Source organism: Crocodylus siamensis, chromosome 3, assembly GCF_052110815.1.
Source record: "Crocodylus siamensis isolate JL-2025a chromosome 3, ASM5211081v1, whole genome shotgun sequence".
Lineage (NCBI taxonomy): Eukaryota > Metazoa > Chordata > Crocodylia > Crocodylidae > Crocodylus > Crocodylus siamensis.
The window spans coordinates 21,562,404-21,580,455 of NC_143397.1; the positions used below are offsets into that span (position 1 = coordinate 21,562,404).

At 41.8% G+C, this 18,052-nt stretch overlaps 1 protein-coding gene across 1 annotated transcript in view; it reads right to left on the bottom strand.

The window, feature by feature from the left end:
• Nucleotides 1–5,661: 5,661 nt before the first annotated feature.
• MTMR12 (myotubularin related protein 12) overlaps nt 5,662–18,052 on the bottom strand; it is a 57,036-nt gene continuing 44,645 nt past the window's right edge. The window contains exons 12-16 of the mRNA XM_090037901.1: nt 17,002–17,072; nt 15,121–15,293; nt 14,040–14,207; nt 10,116–10,277; nt 5,662–8,564 (exon numbers count right to left, since the gene is read on the bottom strand). Of these exons, the coding sequence (XP_089894027.1) occupies nt 7,992–8,564; nt 10,116–10,277; nt 14,040–14,207; nt 15,121–15,293; nt 17,002–17,072 (1,147 nt within the window). The 3' untranslated portion in view covers nt 5,662–7,991. The remainder of the gene's footprint in view (nt 8,565–10,115; nt 10,278–14,039; nt 14,208–15,120; nt 15,294–17,001; nt 17,073–18,052) is intronic.

The following is an 18,052-nucleotide window of genomic DNA, read 5'->3' on the forward strand; positions in this document are numbered from 1 at the left end:
ATGTTTTGTACTAGGTCAAAAATACAATTCACTGAGGCAGAGAAGTGAGATTAATCCACAAACTGCCAGCTAAGACTATAAACAGTATAGTTATTTACTGCTGCACTCTGCTTTTAAGCACGTTTCCTGAACACTAAGTTGTCACAGGATAAAAAGTTGAAAGAAAACACAAGCCAAGAAGGCAGCCTTCCCCTCTCTGCAGTTGTCTGTCTATCAGGCAGGGCTGTGCTTTTGCCAAGCAGCAAATTAACTCTAGAGAAAATACAAAGTTTCACATGTGAATTGCTTCCCTTTAAACACTCAGCAAAAGAAAACAGACCTAATAGTCAATTAAACTGTTTTTGAAGTGTCACATGCACTGCCAAGAGAATAGATCACAGACATTACATCTTATAAAAATGGTTGTGTTTTATCCCCCTTAAGAACCGTTCTGAAAGGAAACTCCCTCGTTATGAGCAGTGCACGTCTGGGGAGAACCACTGCTTTCATGTGATAAAAATACCGCAAGTACAGAAGAGTCTCGATTTAAAAATATGGTTTAATGGTTATTTGTATTTCACCAAAACTGATCATGTTCTTATTCCTGTATTCATCATTTTGTCCTAACCTTTGTTCTGGTTTCCTGAAGGATCTCTCTCTCCTGCCGAGAGCTGTAGTTCCCTTTCAAAAAAATTTCCTTGTTACAGTGATGTTTGGTTGTTCCTCATCCCCTCCAACCCCCAGAGAAGGGAAAACAATCCTCAGACTGTGTGTGTGTGTGAATGGGGGGTCAGGAGCAATGGTGGGAAACACAGAGGAAAAGCTAACAGAGAAAGTTTGCTTTGGATTTTGCCACAGGAGGGAGCCAGGGAGCAGGAAGCCGAGTGAGTGAACAAGAAAGTCTCGTTTTCCACAGCCTAGATGTCCTCCAGGGAGCATACACGTACCAGTAGGTGTTACTTGTGTGGGATGCGATGCTTATGCTTCTCCCCAAAAAAGAATTCAGTTTTATCTGTATCAGGTGCAAACTGATGTCCATCGCACTGGAAAGAACTGAAGGTTTGGAAACACAGGTATCCATATTGCATGCTATTTGGGGAAAATAAAGACTTCTTGGGAAGGAGTCGTGAGGAGCTGAGACAGGAGAGGCCAAAGAGAAAAGAAGCTGCTAGAAGAAGGATGATACTGCTTTGAGCAGGGGACTGGAGTAGGTGACTTGTGAGGTCCCTGCCAGCCCTACTGTCTTATGATCCTTAGAAGGAGGAGGATCTCCAGCACACAAGAAGAACAGACTTAAGTCCATATCCACTTTCAACACTGTAGTGAAACAGCTGAGGAAAATGTATCTGTAAAGACAACAGCAAGCAGTGCTGGAATGGAGGGGCCAGAAGACTAGAAAGCAGAAAGTGCAGAGACCCAGGGATGGAGGCTCCAAGACCACTGCCACCAAAAAGGAAGAGGTGACCGGTGACGGTCAGTACCTTCCTTCTGCAGGGGGACAGAGGTGCCAATCTGTTATCCAGATTCAGGGTCCAGGAGGCTTGCTTTTTGCCTGGTACCTGCATTTAGGATTTCATAGAAAGACTGTCAGAGCTCATCCACCTGCCTGTCCATGTAGGCACCAATGATACTGCCTGGACTGCCACTGAAAAAGGTGAGAGGAGACTCTGAGGCTCTTTACAAAGGAGTTTGGAGCTCTAGTGGTGTTCTCATCAATCCCCCCAGTGGCAGGTAAGGGTGCAGGCAGGGACCCATCCCATCATGGAGATAAATGCAGGACTGAGAAGGTGACATTGACATAAAGGCTTTGTATTTTTTTTGACAATGGCAACATGTTCTGGGATGAGGACTGGTATCAAGAGATTGCACCCATCTAACCAGAACTGGAAAGAGCATCTTTGGGCACTATTTGGCCAACCTACTAAGAAAGGCTTTAGACTAGGCTCCATGGGGCATGAGGAGCAAAAAACTCCCCAACAACAATGCAAACTACCTAGAGGGGAGAGGTTAAAAAAAAGGCTCAAGTTGGGAAGGGCCAGAAGACCACAGGACAGCAATAAGAGATATATGGGAAATGAGTAGGTCAAAATGCAGAACACTTCCAATGTACGTATAGAAATACAGGAAACAAGTGAGACAAGATGGAAATCACAACCTATGAAGAAAACTGATTTGATTGGCAACACTGAGGCTTGATAGGACAACTCTGATGACTAATATCAACATTTAGAGGTAATGCATAGTTTTGGTAGGACAAGACTTGGAGAAAAGGTGGCAGCACTGCCATATGGATCATACATTTATTCTTTAGTTCAGGAGGAGGAAGGTAGGAGATCGGGGTGCATTTTTGTGAAGATAAGACGTGAAACATACCATCCCCATCAGGAAGGAGAGGTGGATGAGGCACTCTTCAAAGGAATGACAAAATTATCCAAGAATTCTGAGATGTTACCAATGAGGGACTTCAATTTTTCAGGTATCTGCTGGAATAATAGTACAGTTAAAAATAAAATGTTGAGTAAGTTCCTGACTTGTATGAAGGACAATTATCCATTCCAGCAAGTTGAGGATATGACTATTGGATCTTGTTCTGACCATCAGGGAAGAACTGACAAAGGATGTGAAGCTGGTGGGAAACTTAGAAGGAAGCAATCATGATACAGAAAAGTCACATTCCTGAGACAGGGAAAGCATGAGGTCAGCAGAACTGGATTTCAAAAAGGCTGATTTCAACTGAAATACAAGGCAACAAATATCGGAAAATACAAAATGGGTGACCTGGCTGGATGGTAGCACTATGGAGAAGAATCTAGGAGTCTTGGTGGATCACAGCATCTATATAAGCCTGCAATGTGATGCAGCTGCGAAAAAAGGGCAGATGTAGTTTTGGGCTGCATCTGTAAGAGCACTAGGTGTAAGACATTGGAGATGATAGGCCTCACCTAGAGTATCATATGGAGTTCTGTACTCCATTTTAAAAGGTACATGGAGAGTTAGAGAAGGTCCAGAGGTGGGTGACAAAAAAAATAGAGGGCTCAGAAGGCAAGGCCTGTGAGGTGGAAAGAAATAGGCATGTTCAATTTATAAGAAGGTGACTGAGAAGGGATATGATAGCAGTCTTCAAATATATAAAGGGCTGCTGTACAGAAAAGGGGTAACTCTTTTTCTTTGTAGATTCAGAGAGCAGGATGTGTACCAACGAATTAGTTGCAGCAAAACAGGTTTAGATTGAATGTCTAGCAAAACTTTGCTGCTAGAATGGTGAGGCTGTGGCTTAGACAGTTTAAGGAGCTTGTAAAATCTCTTTTGATGGAGGTTTTCAAGAGGTTGGATAAGCCCTGATCATGAATGATTCAGTAGTAACTATGCTGCGGGGCTCTGTAAAAACCAAAAGTTAAAAGCCCAGGAACATCTCTGCCCCCTCCAGAATCACTGGGAGATTACAAGTGCTCTAAACCCACAGCAGGGGGATACCAGCAAGAGAAACATCGCTCAGCACCTGGAGAATGAAGCAGCGCTACAGAACCAGATTAATTATGAAAGATGATTAAAGCAGCCAAGATCAACTCACACAGATTTGGAAATGGGATTTCTAGCTGTCCAGTTATGGGGTGTGATGTGTGATCAGGCTTGCTAGTCGCAGGGTGCAAAACAGAATGGAGGGCATTTGTTTTTTCCTGTGTTTCTGAGCCTCTCTGGTTACCACACTGGGCTGGGAAGAAATTTCTCTCCTTGCCTGTTGTGACCAGTGTCGTCCTCCCCCTCCCCCCGTGAATCCTTCCTTTAAAGCCAAGACTGTCCCTTTGCTCAGGGTCAGACCAGTGTTTGGGTCTGGAAGGAATTTTACCCCATAGTAGCAGGGTATTGTCCTCTTCCTTGGATCTGTTGAGTGCATTTTAAGAACTTTACAGCTGCTCTGCTTGGGGCTCCTTTGGGCATACTCTTTTTTGGGCAATGGGCTATGTAGCTGTGCAATAGGGTTGATTCTGTAGTTTTCGGAACAGGATGGCTTCGACTCAGATGATCCAGCTGCAGACACGTGTTTGGATAAGGTAACCTCCCAAAGTCATTTCCAGCCCTACTTATCCATGTTTCTAGGTACTTCAAACTTGGACTCAGGAAATACTGATGCCATGAGAATATCTACTGCAAAAACCATTTTGCTGCTTCCCAAAAGTATTAAGTCCGTATGAAATACTTGTGCTTTCACTGGGAAACTAAAAAGAGCTTTTAATTGGAGTTGTCACATCTTGTGCTGTTTTAACCATCCTGCACCTAATACTCAGTCACAACTTAAGACTCACTAGAGTATCCCATTCCCAATTGCATTTATGGAATCTATACCAAGCTAAATGGACAAAGTGCATCAAGCCTTATAACTTGTAGAGCAAGGCAAGGTAGTTCATGGCACACCATGTCATGAAATGTTAGCATCCAAATCAACATACTAAGAATGAAGACTTTTTTTAAATGAGTGATTTCAAGGAACAGAACTTGTATTTTCTTTATATTTAGCTATAATCTTGACAATGATTCAAAAAGTATATATAATTTTAAATCCAAACGTGCAAGTCTTGCATGTTAGGATACAAAAAAGGAGCGATGTTTGGTTCTTTGCCTTCACTGGTGCTGTTGAAGCTGTAGGTCTCAGCTGGACCCAAATCCATGATAGTGCAATATCATAACTTAATGTAAACCAAACTGCAAGTCAAACTTCATACAAGATGTGGTCACAAAAGATGCCAGGAGTTTCAATACGTGACTCCCACAGTTCTGATGACCTGCTCAATTAATTACTGGCAGCCCAGTCCAATCAGGTTTAAGTTGAAATTGAAAAGTATAGGGTGGAAGGCCAATGTATCAAGGTCTGAAAAAGAAGGTTGCAAACTGTTCCTGCAGTCAATGAAGACAGTTAAATCAGCACACATGAAAGCCTGAGTTCTGTTATTTTCAGTCAAAGTTTTAAAAGCTTGCAGAGTTCCCATGGTTCATTTTCAGACTGTTCTTCTACGAGTTTTTTTGTTTTAAATGAACTCAGTTACAGAATTGCGTACAGCAAAGCGAATGTCCTTGCTTGAAGGCCAACTACCCGCCCTTTTTTTTTTTTTAATAAAAAAACTAAGTCATGCACAGACAAGACAACAAACCTCTGCTTACAGATATGAACAGGAAACTCTTGTTTCTTGCATTCTGCTGCAAAACCACATAGCTCACATGGCAGTTCAGAGCAGCACTCCTGAACTTCTCAGGTGAGCCACCAGACTTTTCAGAACGATCATTTCCACATGCAACATGGCAAAAAAGACGTATGAAATAGCTGAGCCTAGATTTAGTTCACTGAAGGAATAACATGCTTTGAGAGAACACTCAGCTTGTGGCTCACTTCCTTCACTGTCAGTTTTCTGCAAAAATATGCAGTGTGACCACCACTGATCACGCTTCCATTCAACCCCACTACCCACTCCCCTCCCTCAGCATGTTGGAGAGGGAGAAAAACCTTTGAAGAAATATGGGCGCTATGTAGACTATAGGCAAACCAGGAAGAGTTGCAAGCATTGTTGGCACTACATTTTTAGCAAAGATAGCCTTTCATGGCATAAAACAATCCTTACAATCCCCTCTTACATTGTTACATCATGTGTCCCAGTACACTGAGAAGCATAAGTTAAACTCAAAGACAAGTAAGTCGAAGTGTATTTTATTGACGAATAGATTCTCCAAATAGACTATTAAAGAGCAACAGGAAGATTTTAAAAAATACAAAAAAAAAAACCCCACAAAAAAACCAAAAAACTGTTAAAGCTTCTAGCTTGCATTCAGTGTAAAAACTTGGAGGTATAAACAGAAAATTGGAAAATCAGTACAGCAGAGTATTTTTCCAATCCTGCAGTGCAGAAACTCAGTGACATTCATTTTACATTTGCTAGAGTCATACTCCTGTTCCAATTCTGTATATAAATCTCTCCTCTGTATAAACTTTTCAGATAATTTTCTGTACAAATAAGATGTCAGACATCTGTTTTCCTACATAAATACATAATTTGACTGAAAATATTACAATAGTTTAATAATTTGACTGTCAAAAAAGTACATAGAAAAAAATCTATATAAACAAAATTAAAGTTTCCAATGGCAGTGTTTGTAAAAGAAGTCCCATTAATTATAATCTTAGGATAAAGTAACTGTTGCCCATAAAATACATTGCTTGTACTACCATGCAGGATTATTGCATACACAAGTTGCTTGTTTTTCAATTACAGTAATAGAAATGAATCTATTGTTCAAAGGACATGAGTGCAGACAGAATTCTAGCAAGTGCTAGCTTTAAAGAAGGCTCATATGCACTATGAAAATAAATGTAGTGCTAGTGTATTTTAAAAAATAAAATATTGCAAGTTTAAATAAGTCTCAACAGAACACACAGTAAGGCAACCAGGACTTGTAGCTTCAGTTTGGCATCCAGTTGCATTAAATCTACCTTCTCTCACCTTCTCAGCACACTACTCTTGGTTCGCAAGTTGCAAAAAAAACGTTTGTTGTACATACAGAATAATTCAGTGCAAAGTTCAAAACTGCTTCTTAGCAATTTAGTTCAATATTGCTGGATCAGTTCCTTGAGCACCATCATCTTCGGTGCCAATTTTTTCAACTCCTCACTTTTCCAGCCAGGCTTCTAATGTGACAGACTAGAAAGAGAACATTCACCAACCCTGTCAAATTAAAGGCATTATGGATTTATTTCATTTTGGGGATATTTCTGAATTTAAAGGGTGCAAAATGGATTTGATATTTCAAAGAGTAAAAACTTGATTTTACAAAGTATAGTTATCTGAATTAAAAACATGCGCTATACACACACACACAAACACAGTAGATCAAAAGCTTTGACAGACATTTCTTTATGGCTTTTATCACTGAGGTACTGTTACAACAACTTCCACCAACCAGATTCTAATAGTCAGCCTTTACTTAAAGAAAAAAGAAAAAGAAAAAAAATTAAGTTCATAGTTACTGTGCCACAACTTCATGAAGCAAGTGGCAACAGACTACAAATCCAGCTTTATTGTAAGGATACAAAATTATTTTCCTCTATAAACAAAGGGTCCCAGAGTCTCAGTGCAAGCTACAGAAAAAAGGGTTCAAGGCAACAGGCAAACTGGGATACTAGCATGAAAGCCTATTCCATTTAACAGAAAAGGTTCCTTGGACAAGTTAGAGTCTTTCAATCAGACCGTTACATACGATTAGCAGCAAAATATCTGGGACTTGGTATTCCAAGGCAGCAGGGGTGTATGGCAGGATGGGCATGAACAACAGACTGACGTGTAGAAGAGCCCTTTGCATCTTATCCTTCAGCTAAAAGGACAAGCAGAGGTTAAAATACAGCCAAAATTCACACACAACCAAAATCCTGGTAGGCCAAAGAAGCATTATCCATTTGCCATCCTTGTCCCATGCGCAATTTCAACTTGAACTGTAAGCAGTATACAGGATCAAACCCTGGCTACCATAGGCTTTATATTGCCTCAGCTTAAAAAAAAAAGTTTATGCTCATTTATATACAAAGGATTTAAGTGATCATCTTTCCCCAATTTACTTTACTCCTTGTTGAGAAAGATTTAGGCAGAGATGGTTCAATCCCCCGCTTCCAATAATAGCATTTTGCATCAAGGACATAAACAGTAGCCTGATACCTTATGACTGCAGTATAGCTGCTTGTGTTTTTCTACATGTATGCTACAGTACCACCATTTCAGAATATGGCAGCATCTCTCCTGAATTTGTAGTAAACTCTGCTTGTAATATTCTGAAATACATCAATGTCTGTCCATAGACTACGCAAGAACAGGGGAGCGGTTTCTGTATTAAAGGGCTAGGCTAAAGTTCTAGCATGATGGCTAAAGCTGGCTGCATACTCCTCACATCAGGATATGGTCCAATGTTTATGCCCCCAAACTGGCAAGGTATGACTCAAATTTATGCCTAGATTTTTCTCTCGCCAATTTGAGCAATCAATCTGCACCACTTAACTCAACAAATTCATCGTCTCTCTTCGCCAAGTCTTCCTCATCTTCCAAGTCTTTCCAAGTGCTCGTAGGTAAAACTGGTTTGAGAGAATGTCTCTGAAGCAAAGCAAATGGAAACAATGATGACAAACGGGCAGAATTTCTCAAAGTTGGGACGGCATCTGCATCTTCAGGGGCAGTCTGGCTATGTTCTTCGTCCATTTGCTTCTGCAACTTCTGCACTTCTTCCATCACATCCAAGAACTTAGTTGCAATGGCAACTGTACCACCACCAAGAAGCTGCGCTTCAGGAATCCACCGTAAATATCGCTGGGTCCAGACTTTGATTTCAGGCCCTTCAATGTGAGGCAGCAGAAGGCCATGAAAGTCAACAGGTTTACAGTGCCAACTATCATAAAATTCTCTGAAGTTACTATGTAGCTCCTCTGAAGAGTTTATCAGTTTGCTAATTCTTTTGCCCAGAATGTTTTTAATTAAATGATCCGTTTCCTCCCTGAAAAATCCTCTCTTTGGAGAAGATTTAGTTTGTGTCAGTGGCAAAGAAAGCTGCCGGTGATGCTTTAAGAAAAATCAAAAGAGAATTATTAAAAAGGGCACTAGAACTTTAAAACGTTAGCTTAAATTTGGAATAAAGTGTGCCAAGCTAAACAAGTTTCATTCAAATAATGATCCACTTAAGCTTACAGGAATATAAAACTGAACTGGGTTAAGCCAAGGGTTCTCAAACTTCATGATACTGTGACCCTGAGTGCTGGATGGTGGTGGCAGGGGGATGGGGAGCTCTCACACAGCAGCCACTGCTGCCACCCACCACTCAGTGCTGCCACCATCACATGCCACTTCTCTGCACTGACACCCCCCCAGGAAGTTTGTGGCCCACTTTTAAGTTGCTCGTGACCCCCCGTGGGGGGGGTGCAACCCACAGTTTGAGAACATCTGGGTTAAGCTATTCATTTGTCTGCTGTGCATTACTTTAGATGTTAATAACTACGGCTGCTTGCAGATGTTAAAAAAAAATTAAAATGGCACTTTAAACTCCATGCACTCCTAAGCCCAGCACATGCCCAGAAGAGGCAACATGTTAGCTGGACCTGGCTCACTCAATGTCTGTATAGAGCAGACACTTTAATGAATGAGGCTTTTTGGTACTTCTAAGAGCCGACTGGAATCAGCTTTAGCCAGAAAACCCTGCTGAACCACCCAGTCTATACAGATGCTGCAGAGCTGGGTCAGAGTAATGCACTGCTTATTTGGGTAAAGTGCAGGGGGGTAGGGGAGTGTTCTATTTTGTTGGGTTTTTTTAAACATCTAAAGTTTTATTGCTCTGTACTGGAATAAAACTGCTGCAAATAAGTATCACTGAGCTTGAAAAAAGTAATGTTTGCCCAGGAAAGAAAGAGACTAGTTTAAAAAGTAAGATATTACTAGAATTGAAATTAGTGTTTTTAAAAATAATAAAATCTAAGTAACCTATGCAACTACAGAGCTTTGCCATCAGCATTCACCACACATTTACAACAACTCAACATTACAGGATCTGGGCAGTGCGCACACTTAATACAGAATCAAAGAGAGTCCCCATCCCAGGAAACTTACAATTCACTTGAAATCCCTACTTAAAACGGAATACCACACAATGCCCTGGTGGAGTCTTAGTGTGAATATTTTAATCCTCTACAATAAAAAACTTGCCCATCTACAATTATTGATAATTTAAATTATCAAGATCGATCAGATCAGTAATAAATTAAAACAAACTCAAGTGCTTTATGAAAAGCAAATATCTACTGTAACCCAGCAAGGTATTTGGATAAAATTACTATGCTCATTAGTTGATAAAAGGGTAGTCATACACAGTAGTTGAGATCAGTGTTTCTGTACACAGTCATAGCATTAAAACACCAAACTAACAGAACTGCTTCTGGCTACGGCAGGACACAGGTCTCAGAATCCACAGAATTCCAATGCAGGCATTTTTAATTTTGCCAATAACAGCATTAGCTTTGGCTCCAGGTTTCACATCCATTTGTCCCCAGTATAAATGGGTTGCACAAAAAACACAAAAACATGTTTGTATAGCTTCAGAATGAGGTTGACCAGACAGCTTACCTTGAATCGTGTCGTTTTCCGTTGACTTTTATCTGGTTTTGGTTTCTCTGCATAAAGAGGGTTGTTCAGCAAAGCCTGTGCTTTGGGTTCAAACTGCACAGACCAATCCCAAACTGTGAGAAGCCTGAAAGGGCTGCTTTGTGCATTGTGGCTTTCTCCAGACTGCCAAAATAAACAGGTCACATAATTAAAGATTAGAACAGAACTCTAACACTCAACATGAGGTTACAGAGCTCTGAATTTCCATTGACAAGGTCCCATGTACTCAGCAGCAAGCTAGACAAAATCTGTAACAAGATCCCTGAATCCTACAGATGGCAAGTTAAAGATGAGACTAAAATAGATGCTTAAGAAAATACAAAGCATAGTAGTCCATGCATCAACATGTGATGTTTTACTTTACATTGCTCTCCGACTTGTCACACAATGTATATCATCAACATGCTCCCACTAATAATGGGGGGGTAATTATTGAGCAGAGGGCCGCTTACTGAGTTTTGGCAAGCCATCAAGGGCCACATGACAGGCAGCCCAGGGCAGATTAATATTAATTTTCTAAAATTTTTAGGGGCCCTGTGGGCCAGATAGAATGGCTTGGTGGGCCACATCCAGCCTATGGGCTGCATTTTGCCCACCCTTGCACTAGGTTATACCCAAAGTGCATCATGAGTCACCGAAGGAACCAAAGATTTTATGAAGGAGACTGCTCTGAGACTTCAAACCTGGGAGGCAATTTCAGAATATGGAATAAGAATCTGGTCAGGATGCATCTACTGAAGTCATCCACAAAATAGTGTCAATTAAATTGTATTTTAGGGTGTGGACACATTCAGAGCACTTTCAGAAAGGGAACATTTCAAAAGAGCAGTAGCTGGTATGTTCTAATTGTTGTGTAAATGAGTTGAAAAGAACCCAAATTCAGCAAAACTGCTCCAGTTCCAAACCTGGAAGAAGGAAAGTCTGATCTCATGAACTACAGGAAGCCCAGGCCACAATTCCATTGCGCTAGGCAGTACAATAGTCTTTTTAAAAAAGCAAGATAGCTTAAAATCTTGTTTCCCTTGTATCAAAATAAAGATTTCTTTGTAAGAAAAAAGTTAATTTGTTCCACACAGGCATTTACATTTTTTCAAACAAAACACTTGAGCAAATATTTGCTTTTTTACAGATAAAAAGGACACAGAAAGATAAAGTGACTCATCCCAGGCTACAAAATAAGCCCATAGTAAAGACAACATTGGAAGACAGGACCTCCTGGCTCTGTATACTGTGCTCATTTCAGCAAGATCAGGGTCCCCAACCCTTTTTCTAGTAGCAGGCCAGATCTAGCTGTCCAATCACGTATGAGCCTAAACTCCACTAACATGCGACATAACTATAAACAAGCTAGGAACTAACTGCAAAAATAAGTTGGCCTATGAAGGCTTGAAATTCCTTAAACTAAACACTGCAAACTGGTTATTTCATGAGAATACTCCACTGGTTCTCTGCTAAGAAAGTTTTCATCAGGTTGTATGATTAAGCAACATCTTCAAGTTTGGGTTTAAAGTCTTAGGCTGTTCAAGCGCTAATACTACAGATCATTTACAAGCTGGGATATATATTTTGTGGCACATCCAAATACAACTTGGGTTGTGGAATTTACCTTTACAAAAGAGAGGCCATGCCAATATCTGTTTCAAACAGGTTTGGGAATAATCTCATCCTCTTGACGTGTTTATGTGTACTGAAATTGCTCTTGGAACTCTACTTGCAATAGCACCAAGGACTTATTTGCTGGAAAATGTAACTGGATTTTAGAAGTGCACAGATATATCAGTCCAACACCCAATCAGCATAGATAAAAAGAAAATTGACTATATTGGAAAATGGCCTGATGTGGCCAGTAATTTGGCTGATAAATGCCCATGCGTGCATGCAACCACAGCACAGCACTCAGGCAGCCAGGAGCACAGCCCATCAGCTTGGAGAGCTGTGTGCAGCTGGTAAGTCTGTTGTGGTGGATGAGGGGGCAGGGAAGGGGTATGGGGGGGCAGATCAAGGCCCCTGCAGTGAGGGAGGGAGCAGGGCAGGGGCTGGGGTAAGCACTGCCCAGCCGGGGTGGGGCGGGGCACAGGACAGAGCTGTGGCTCATCTGGGGTGGGTGGCTCCTGTGACTGCATGCACCCTGGGAGGGTGAGGGGGGTTTCCACAGATCTGTATGGGGTGGGGCAGGGTTGGCTGGGGCCGGGGCCACGCCTGGCGCATCCTGGCAGGGGGAGGGGTGGGTCACACTGTGCTTGGGGTAGATGGCAGTGGCATCTGCAACTTCTTAAAATTTCACTGTAGCCTCCCACCCAGTGCCACTGCCACCTGCCCCGAGTGCAGTGTGGCCTAAACCCCACCCTTCTTACCCCTGGGAAGAGTCCAGCAGCACCCCTGGCTTTAGTCCACAGCTACAGCCCACCTTGCCCCACACAGATGCAGGAGCACGCACCCCTCCCCTCCCCATGCCCTCCCAGGGTGTGCACACTTTCCCCACCCAACCCCAGCTGGGCAGGATGTACCCCAGCCCCATTCCCTCCCTCACCATGAGGGCCATTAATCTGCCCCCCACGCCTGTTCCCTGCCCCCACCCCCCATCCACCACAGACTTACCAGCTGGATGCAGCTGTATTGGCCATCAGTATCGGCCCCCAAATCTCTGTGTACTTCTACTATATTTTCTTAACTTAAAAGGACATTTAAAAGCAGGGGGCATGACATCTTCCACTAAAATGCCAAAGCTATTCACAACAAGATTTTCACTAGATTTCCACTAAAATCTCAATTCATTTGGGATTGGACCCTTCCTACTGCTGTCTCATTCTTTTCTACAAAAAGCATGAAATACATATACATAGGTCACACACCCCCTCCCCCGCACACTTCAGAAACTCTAGAGATCGTGATAACTCCACCCTTGGAATTTAAGAGCAGGTTAATCTAATACTCGCCTGAAGTAAGCCTATTTTGATTCTACCTCTGCTGAGGCACCTTATTTCTGTAAGATACAAAATGTCACTATATTTAGCAGCCTTCTCAAAAGAAAGCTCTGAAATTGGTGATGACAAGCTGTGACTGCATAAGAAATCCACACAAATGCACTAGATTCTGACCGTACAATTTTACGACAAAGGTTTCTGATAGATAAGGCAAAGCTACTAACCAAGCGTAGCATTTCCTAGGTGCATTTCCTCATTAATAAGCTAGAGCCCCAACTTATTCCCTACTGTGCTTTGGACAGCAGGGGCCCTAGTAGATGTAACATTTAATTTGCAATTAATGTGTAATATAGCAATACATTTCAACCTATCACATATTCAAGCAATTTATTTGGAGTAGGAAGCATGATCTTCAAATCCAATGCACTGCAAACCCCTCACCACAATTAGGACTGAGCTTGCAATTCAGACATGGTCCCCAAGTCCTCTGGATATTGCATTTAAACAAGCTCAGCATTCTTCCTCTGATAAATTCACTGCAATAGGAACCAATGAGGCTTTTAAATCAGAATTAGGCATGCATCTATTAGTACCTGCCAAGGACTCAAGGCCTTCCACAGGTGTTAACATCCTTTCTATGCAGGGTCACCACACCTCAGGAAGCCTGTAGAGATCACATACTGCCAGAGAGCAGTTGGCTCTAGGTACTAGCACGAAACTACTTCCAAACCTCATGTCTCTGCTTATGTCCCTGGGCTGAGAGTTTGCGTTTTGCTATTGGAGTGCTTCTGGCAGGCCATTTGTCGTCTTTAACAATTTTTGCATGGACAGACATCCAGCAGGTAACAGGTTAGGTGCACCCAATTTAGATGCCAACAACCATTTTGTTGTCATTTATTCGATCCCTAGCTTTTAGGCACGACTCCTCCAACATCCCACTTCCCCAGAAGCACATACGTACCACAATAGTGTCTTTCTGATGTTGTGAGTTGAAGAAGAAAGTGCTAAAAATAGGTATGTAGAGGCTGTCTGACAAGACAGTTAAGTAAGTCTCTGTGAATTCAAATGCTGGAGGATATTGTTGTACCAACTGCCAAACACAATCTAAGAAGAGCAGGAAAACAGGAGCCTAAATAATAACAAATATTAAATCAATTTCAGGAAAAGAAACAATGAAAACTGTCCCATCATGCAGCCAGCCTGCACTTCTGAATGATCTGCAATGTCTTTATAGCTCAAACACCAATTAATGTTGTGCACACAATTGTTTTACCCAGGTTTGTTTTGCTACAGTAGCAAAAGCAAAGCACTACTAGATGTTTTATAGACACTAGTGGTAGTTTAAAGCTCTACTGGGTAGTAATACTTTTTATTTTGGCACTAGAAATGGAATACACCAGTTTCTGATGGGAACTGTGCATCTGCTACCATCATAAGATTAGCAACAAAAACAAGAGCTTAATTCGCATGAAGAGCAACCAGGATCCAAGCCATAATGTGCTTTTGAAAACTACATTTTTCCTTCTCTTGAGGAAGGCAATATGATTGGCCTATGCCTGAAACTCACAGTAACAGAAAATTAAGTTCAGCAGGAGATGCCAGGTTGAAAATAAAACATTGCATGGATTTGGTAGCCATGGATGTTTAAATTCACTTGTGAGTGATATTAGGCACCTTAATATTTTAATAGTACAGACTATATCTGAAGGAATTATAGCTACAAATGAAAAGAGAAACATTCTAAAAAAGCACATCCAGTTTTTCTAGTGCTAAGTCACGGCAGCCTTGAAAATATCTTGCAGTCTAAGATTATCCTTGCATAAAGTTGTTTAAAAATGTATTGTGACAGTGAATAGCAGAATTGCAGCTCCTAATCAAGGTAAGGCTTTAAAAGTGTTATTTACCATTCAAATAAAGAATGGTTGTCTGCAATCCATAAAACAAAACGAGTCTCAGAATATCCTCAGTGAAGATGCACTTTAGCCCAACACCTGTCCTTCTCCAGTGTAAAGATGTAGGTAACCAAGAGTCAAGAAACATACCTCCTCTTTGTCACTTTTACGTAAATGGTTGCAACGATCCAAAAAGCTATGTCCTCCTATTACCCACTCCTTCTGAATAAGGCTCTGAAAGCCAAACTTTGTTCTGCAGTACGAATCCATCATCACTTGGACTAGGCTAGATATTACACAGCACAAATCAGAGGCGTTCTCCTCTAGAAAGCAATATCAAAAGAACAAGGTTCAGTGGTATGTTCACTATTACTAGACAAAAAGTCTCCATTTTAGGATGGTCTTATTTTGAAAGATACTTATAGAAATACTGTTTTAATGGAGTGCCAAGTTCCAGTTTACCTATTTTAGGATACGTTTAGACTTTCATGCCTGTAATAAAGCCGAAAACATTTATTTGATTGCTTAGAGTTGATTAACGCCAGGTACAGATAGTCAAAAAGCCCAAGGCTGGATCTATTTAATCTTTGCAAGTTAGTCTAAGTCGTGTAGACTGAACTGATAAGCAAGTGAACAAACATTCACTTTTGATTCCAGAAATACAGCCACATGCCTGAATGAAATCCCATATGCATTTAGCAGAACATGCTCATGGAATACAATACCACACAGTTTTGTATTAAAACTACACACATGATCAGCAGATTGATATCGAGCTCATTAACTGAAGTTTAATACCAAAACTTAACTTTTATGGTGTGTGCATTTGTTCTTATTTGAGTTCTGGCTTATTCTGAGCCAGACTCTATGAGCTATGGTGAAATCAAAGACAAACTTGATTATTTAAGGATAGACATGAGACTATTGAGGGTCTTCAGTGATTAGTTCACCCCTCATGCCTTCCACCTTCAGTCTAACATTTACTACCAGAAAAAGAAATGGCAAAGAATGGCAAATTGAATGAGGGGGACAAAAAGAAAGGGAAAATTCCCCAACTTCTTTACAAGATGCATGCCAAGTTCTCTCAGTCATTTTGCTCCATGGTACATCTGCTCCGTCCCATTCTTCAGTTACCCCAAGAGCTTGCAAAGGTTTATCTACACCAAGTATGCAGGAGTCTTGCTGGTGCTTACTTATATATCACAAACTTCCACATTCACCCTATTGTTTAACGTAACACATACTTGTCTATTTAGAGCAACACAATCTCATGATACTTTAAGAGTTGATCCACAATTTGAGGGGGGGAAAAAAAAAAAAACAAAAAACACATAACATTCTAAAAATCTAGTGTATATCAAATGCACCGGCGAAGCGAACCACCTTTAGATTCTGGACCAGTGCAGTTAAGATTGATTTTATGTGGCTGAATTATGCACTGTATCATGCTGGTCATTAGTGACCATATTCAGCTCTAAGTTTAAGAGCTGAGGTTCTCAAAAGTGATATAACAAGAGACATACCTGATCTTATTTAAGGATGTCTAATTAAACCATTAGTTCTCAGATAAAAGTTTATCATGAAAACCATAAAAATTCCACAAGTTTACAACAAATTTTCATATGGAAAACCAGCAAATAGATTTCCACACCTATACCCATTTAACAGTTTAATTATATTGAAGTTAAAACAGTCCCAAAATTCACTTTAACACAGCTGTGCAGAGACCAAAAAACACTAGCAAGAGATTCTGATTCAAATATAGAAGTCCTGGAATATTTAATTCCAACCCCTTTGAGTCCCTCTTCAGCTGGGCCTATGCAAGCCAAATTTTAAACTAGGTGAAGCAGAAGTCCAGGGCAAGGTATCCTAGCAAATAGTTTCAAGTGAGATGCTATGAAAATTCTAAACACAGCATTAGATGCTTAGGAGTTTGAACCACTTATTTTCCCTTCCTTACACACAATTGAAAAATTATCATTTAAAATTCAGTATGTGACGAGGAGGATGGTAATCCTGAAGAACTCTTACCTATAAGCAGAACATTTGTAGTCTGTCTTTCCAGCTGTTCAACCACCTCTACTGCTTTTTTCAGACATCGTCTATTGTGGTACAGAAAGAAAGACAAGACTTGTATTTTCAACTGGTTGGGATTAAGTAGCATTATCAGAATTTAAAAATGTGTGACCATCTGACATTATATGAACTACGGGTGCACCGATAAGAGAGATTTTGAGGGCCAATACCAATAGCTGATTTTTAAGGAAGCATATCGGCAGGTACTGATCTGATTTCCGACATGCAGCACAGCAGCTTGAAGAGCTGTGTGCAGCTGGTAAGTCAGTTGTGGTGGAAGGGGAGGGGAAGGAAAGGGGCGTGGGATTCTCAACTAGGGTGGGGCACGGGATAGAGCCATCTTCTGGGCGGCTGTGGGGCAGACATGTCCCCAGATCTGTGCAGGGTGGGCTGCAGCTGCGGGCTGGGACCAGGACTGTGCCAGGCTCTTCCCAGTGGGGGCTGGGTCAGGCTGTGCTCGGGATGGGCAGCAGCCACCCCAACATATATTGTAGCCCCGCCTCTTAACACCACTACCCTGAGTGCAGCCCTGGCCCAAACCCCCCTCCCCACCCCACCACATGCCATGAAGAGCCTAGCATAGCCCCGGCCCCAGCCCCAGCCCGCAGCCCACCCCACCCCACCCATACCCTGCGCAGATCCCAGGCACATGCCCCCTACCCCATGCCCTCCTGGGGTGCATGCAGTGGCAGGAACTGCCATCCCCTGGCCCTGTGGCCCCCAGATGAGCTGTGGCTCTGTCCCACACCCTGTCTAAACAGCACCTGCCCCAGCCCCCCCCTTCCCACACCACAGGGGGCCTTTATCTGCCCGCCACACCCATTCTCTTCCCCCTTCCCTTCCACCACAACTGACTTACCAGCTGCACGCAGCTCTCCAAGCTGCTGGGCTGTGCTCCTTGTCACCTACATGCCATACTGTGGCTGCACACACATGGACATTTATTAGCCAAATTAAATCAGCCACATCAGGCCGATTTCCAATACAGTCAATTTTCTTTATAATC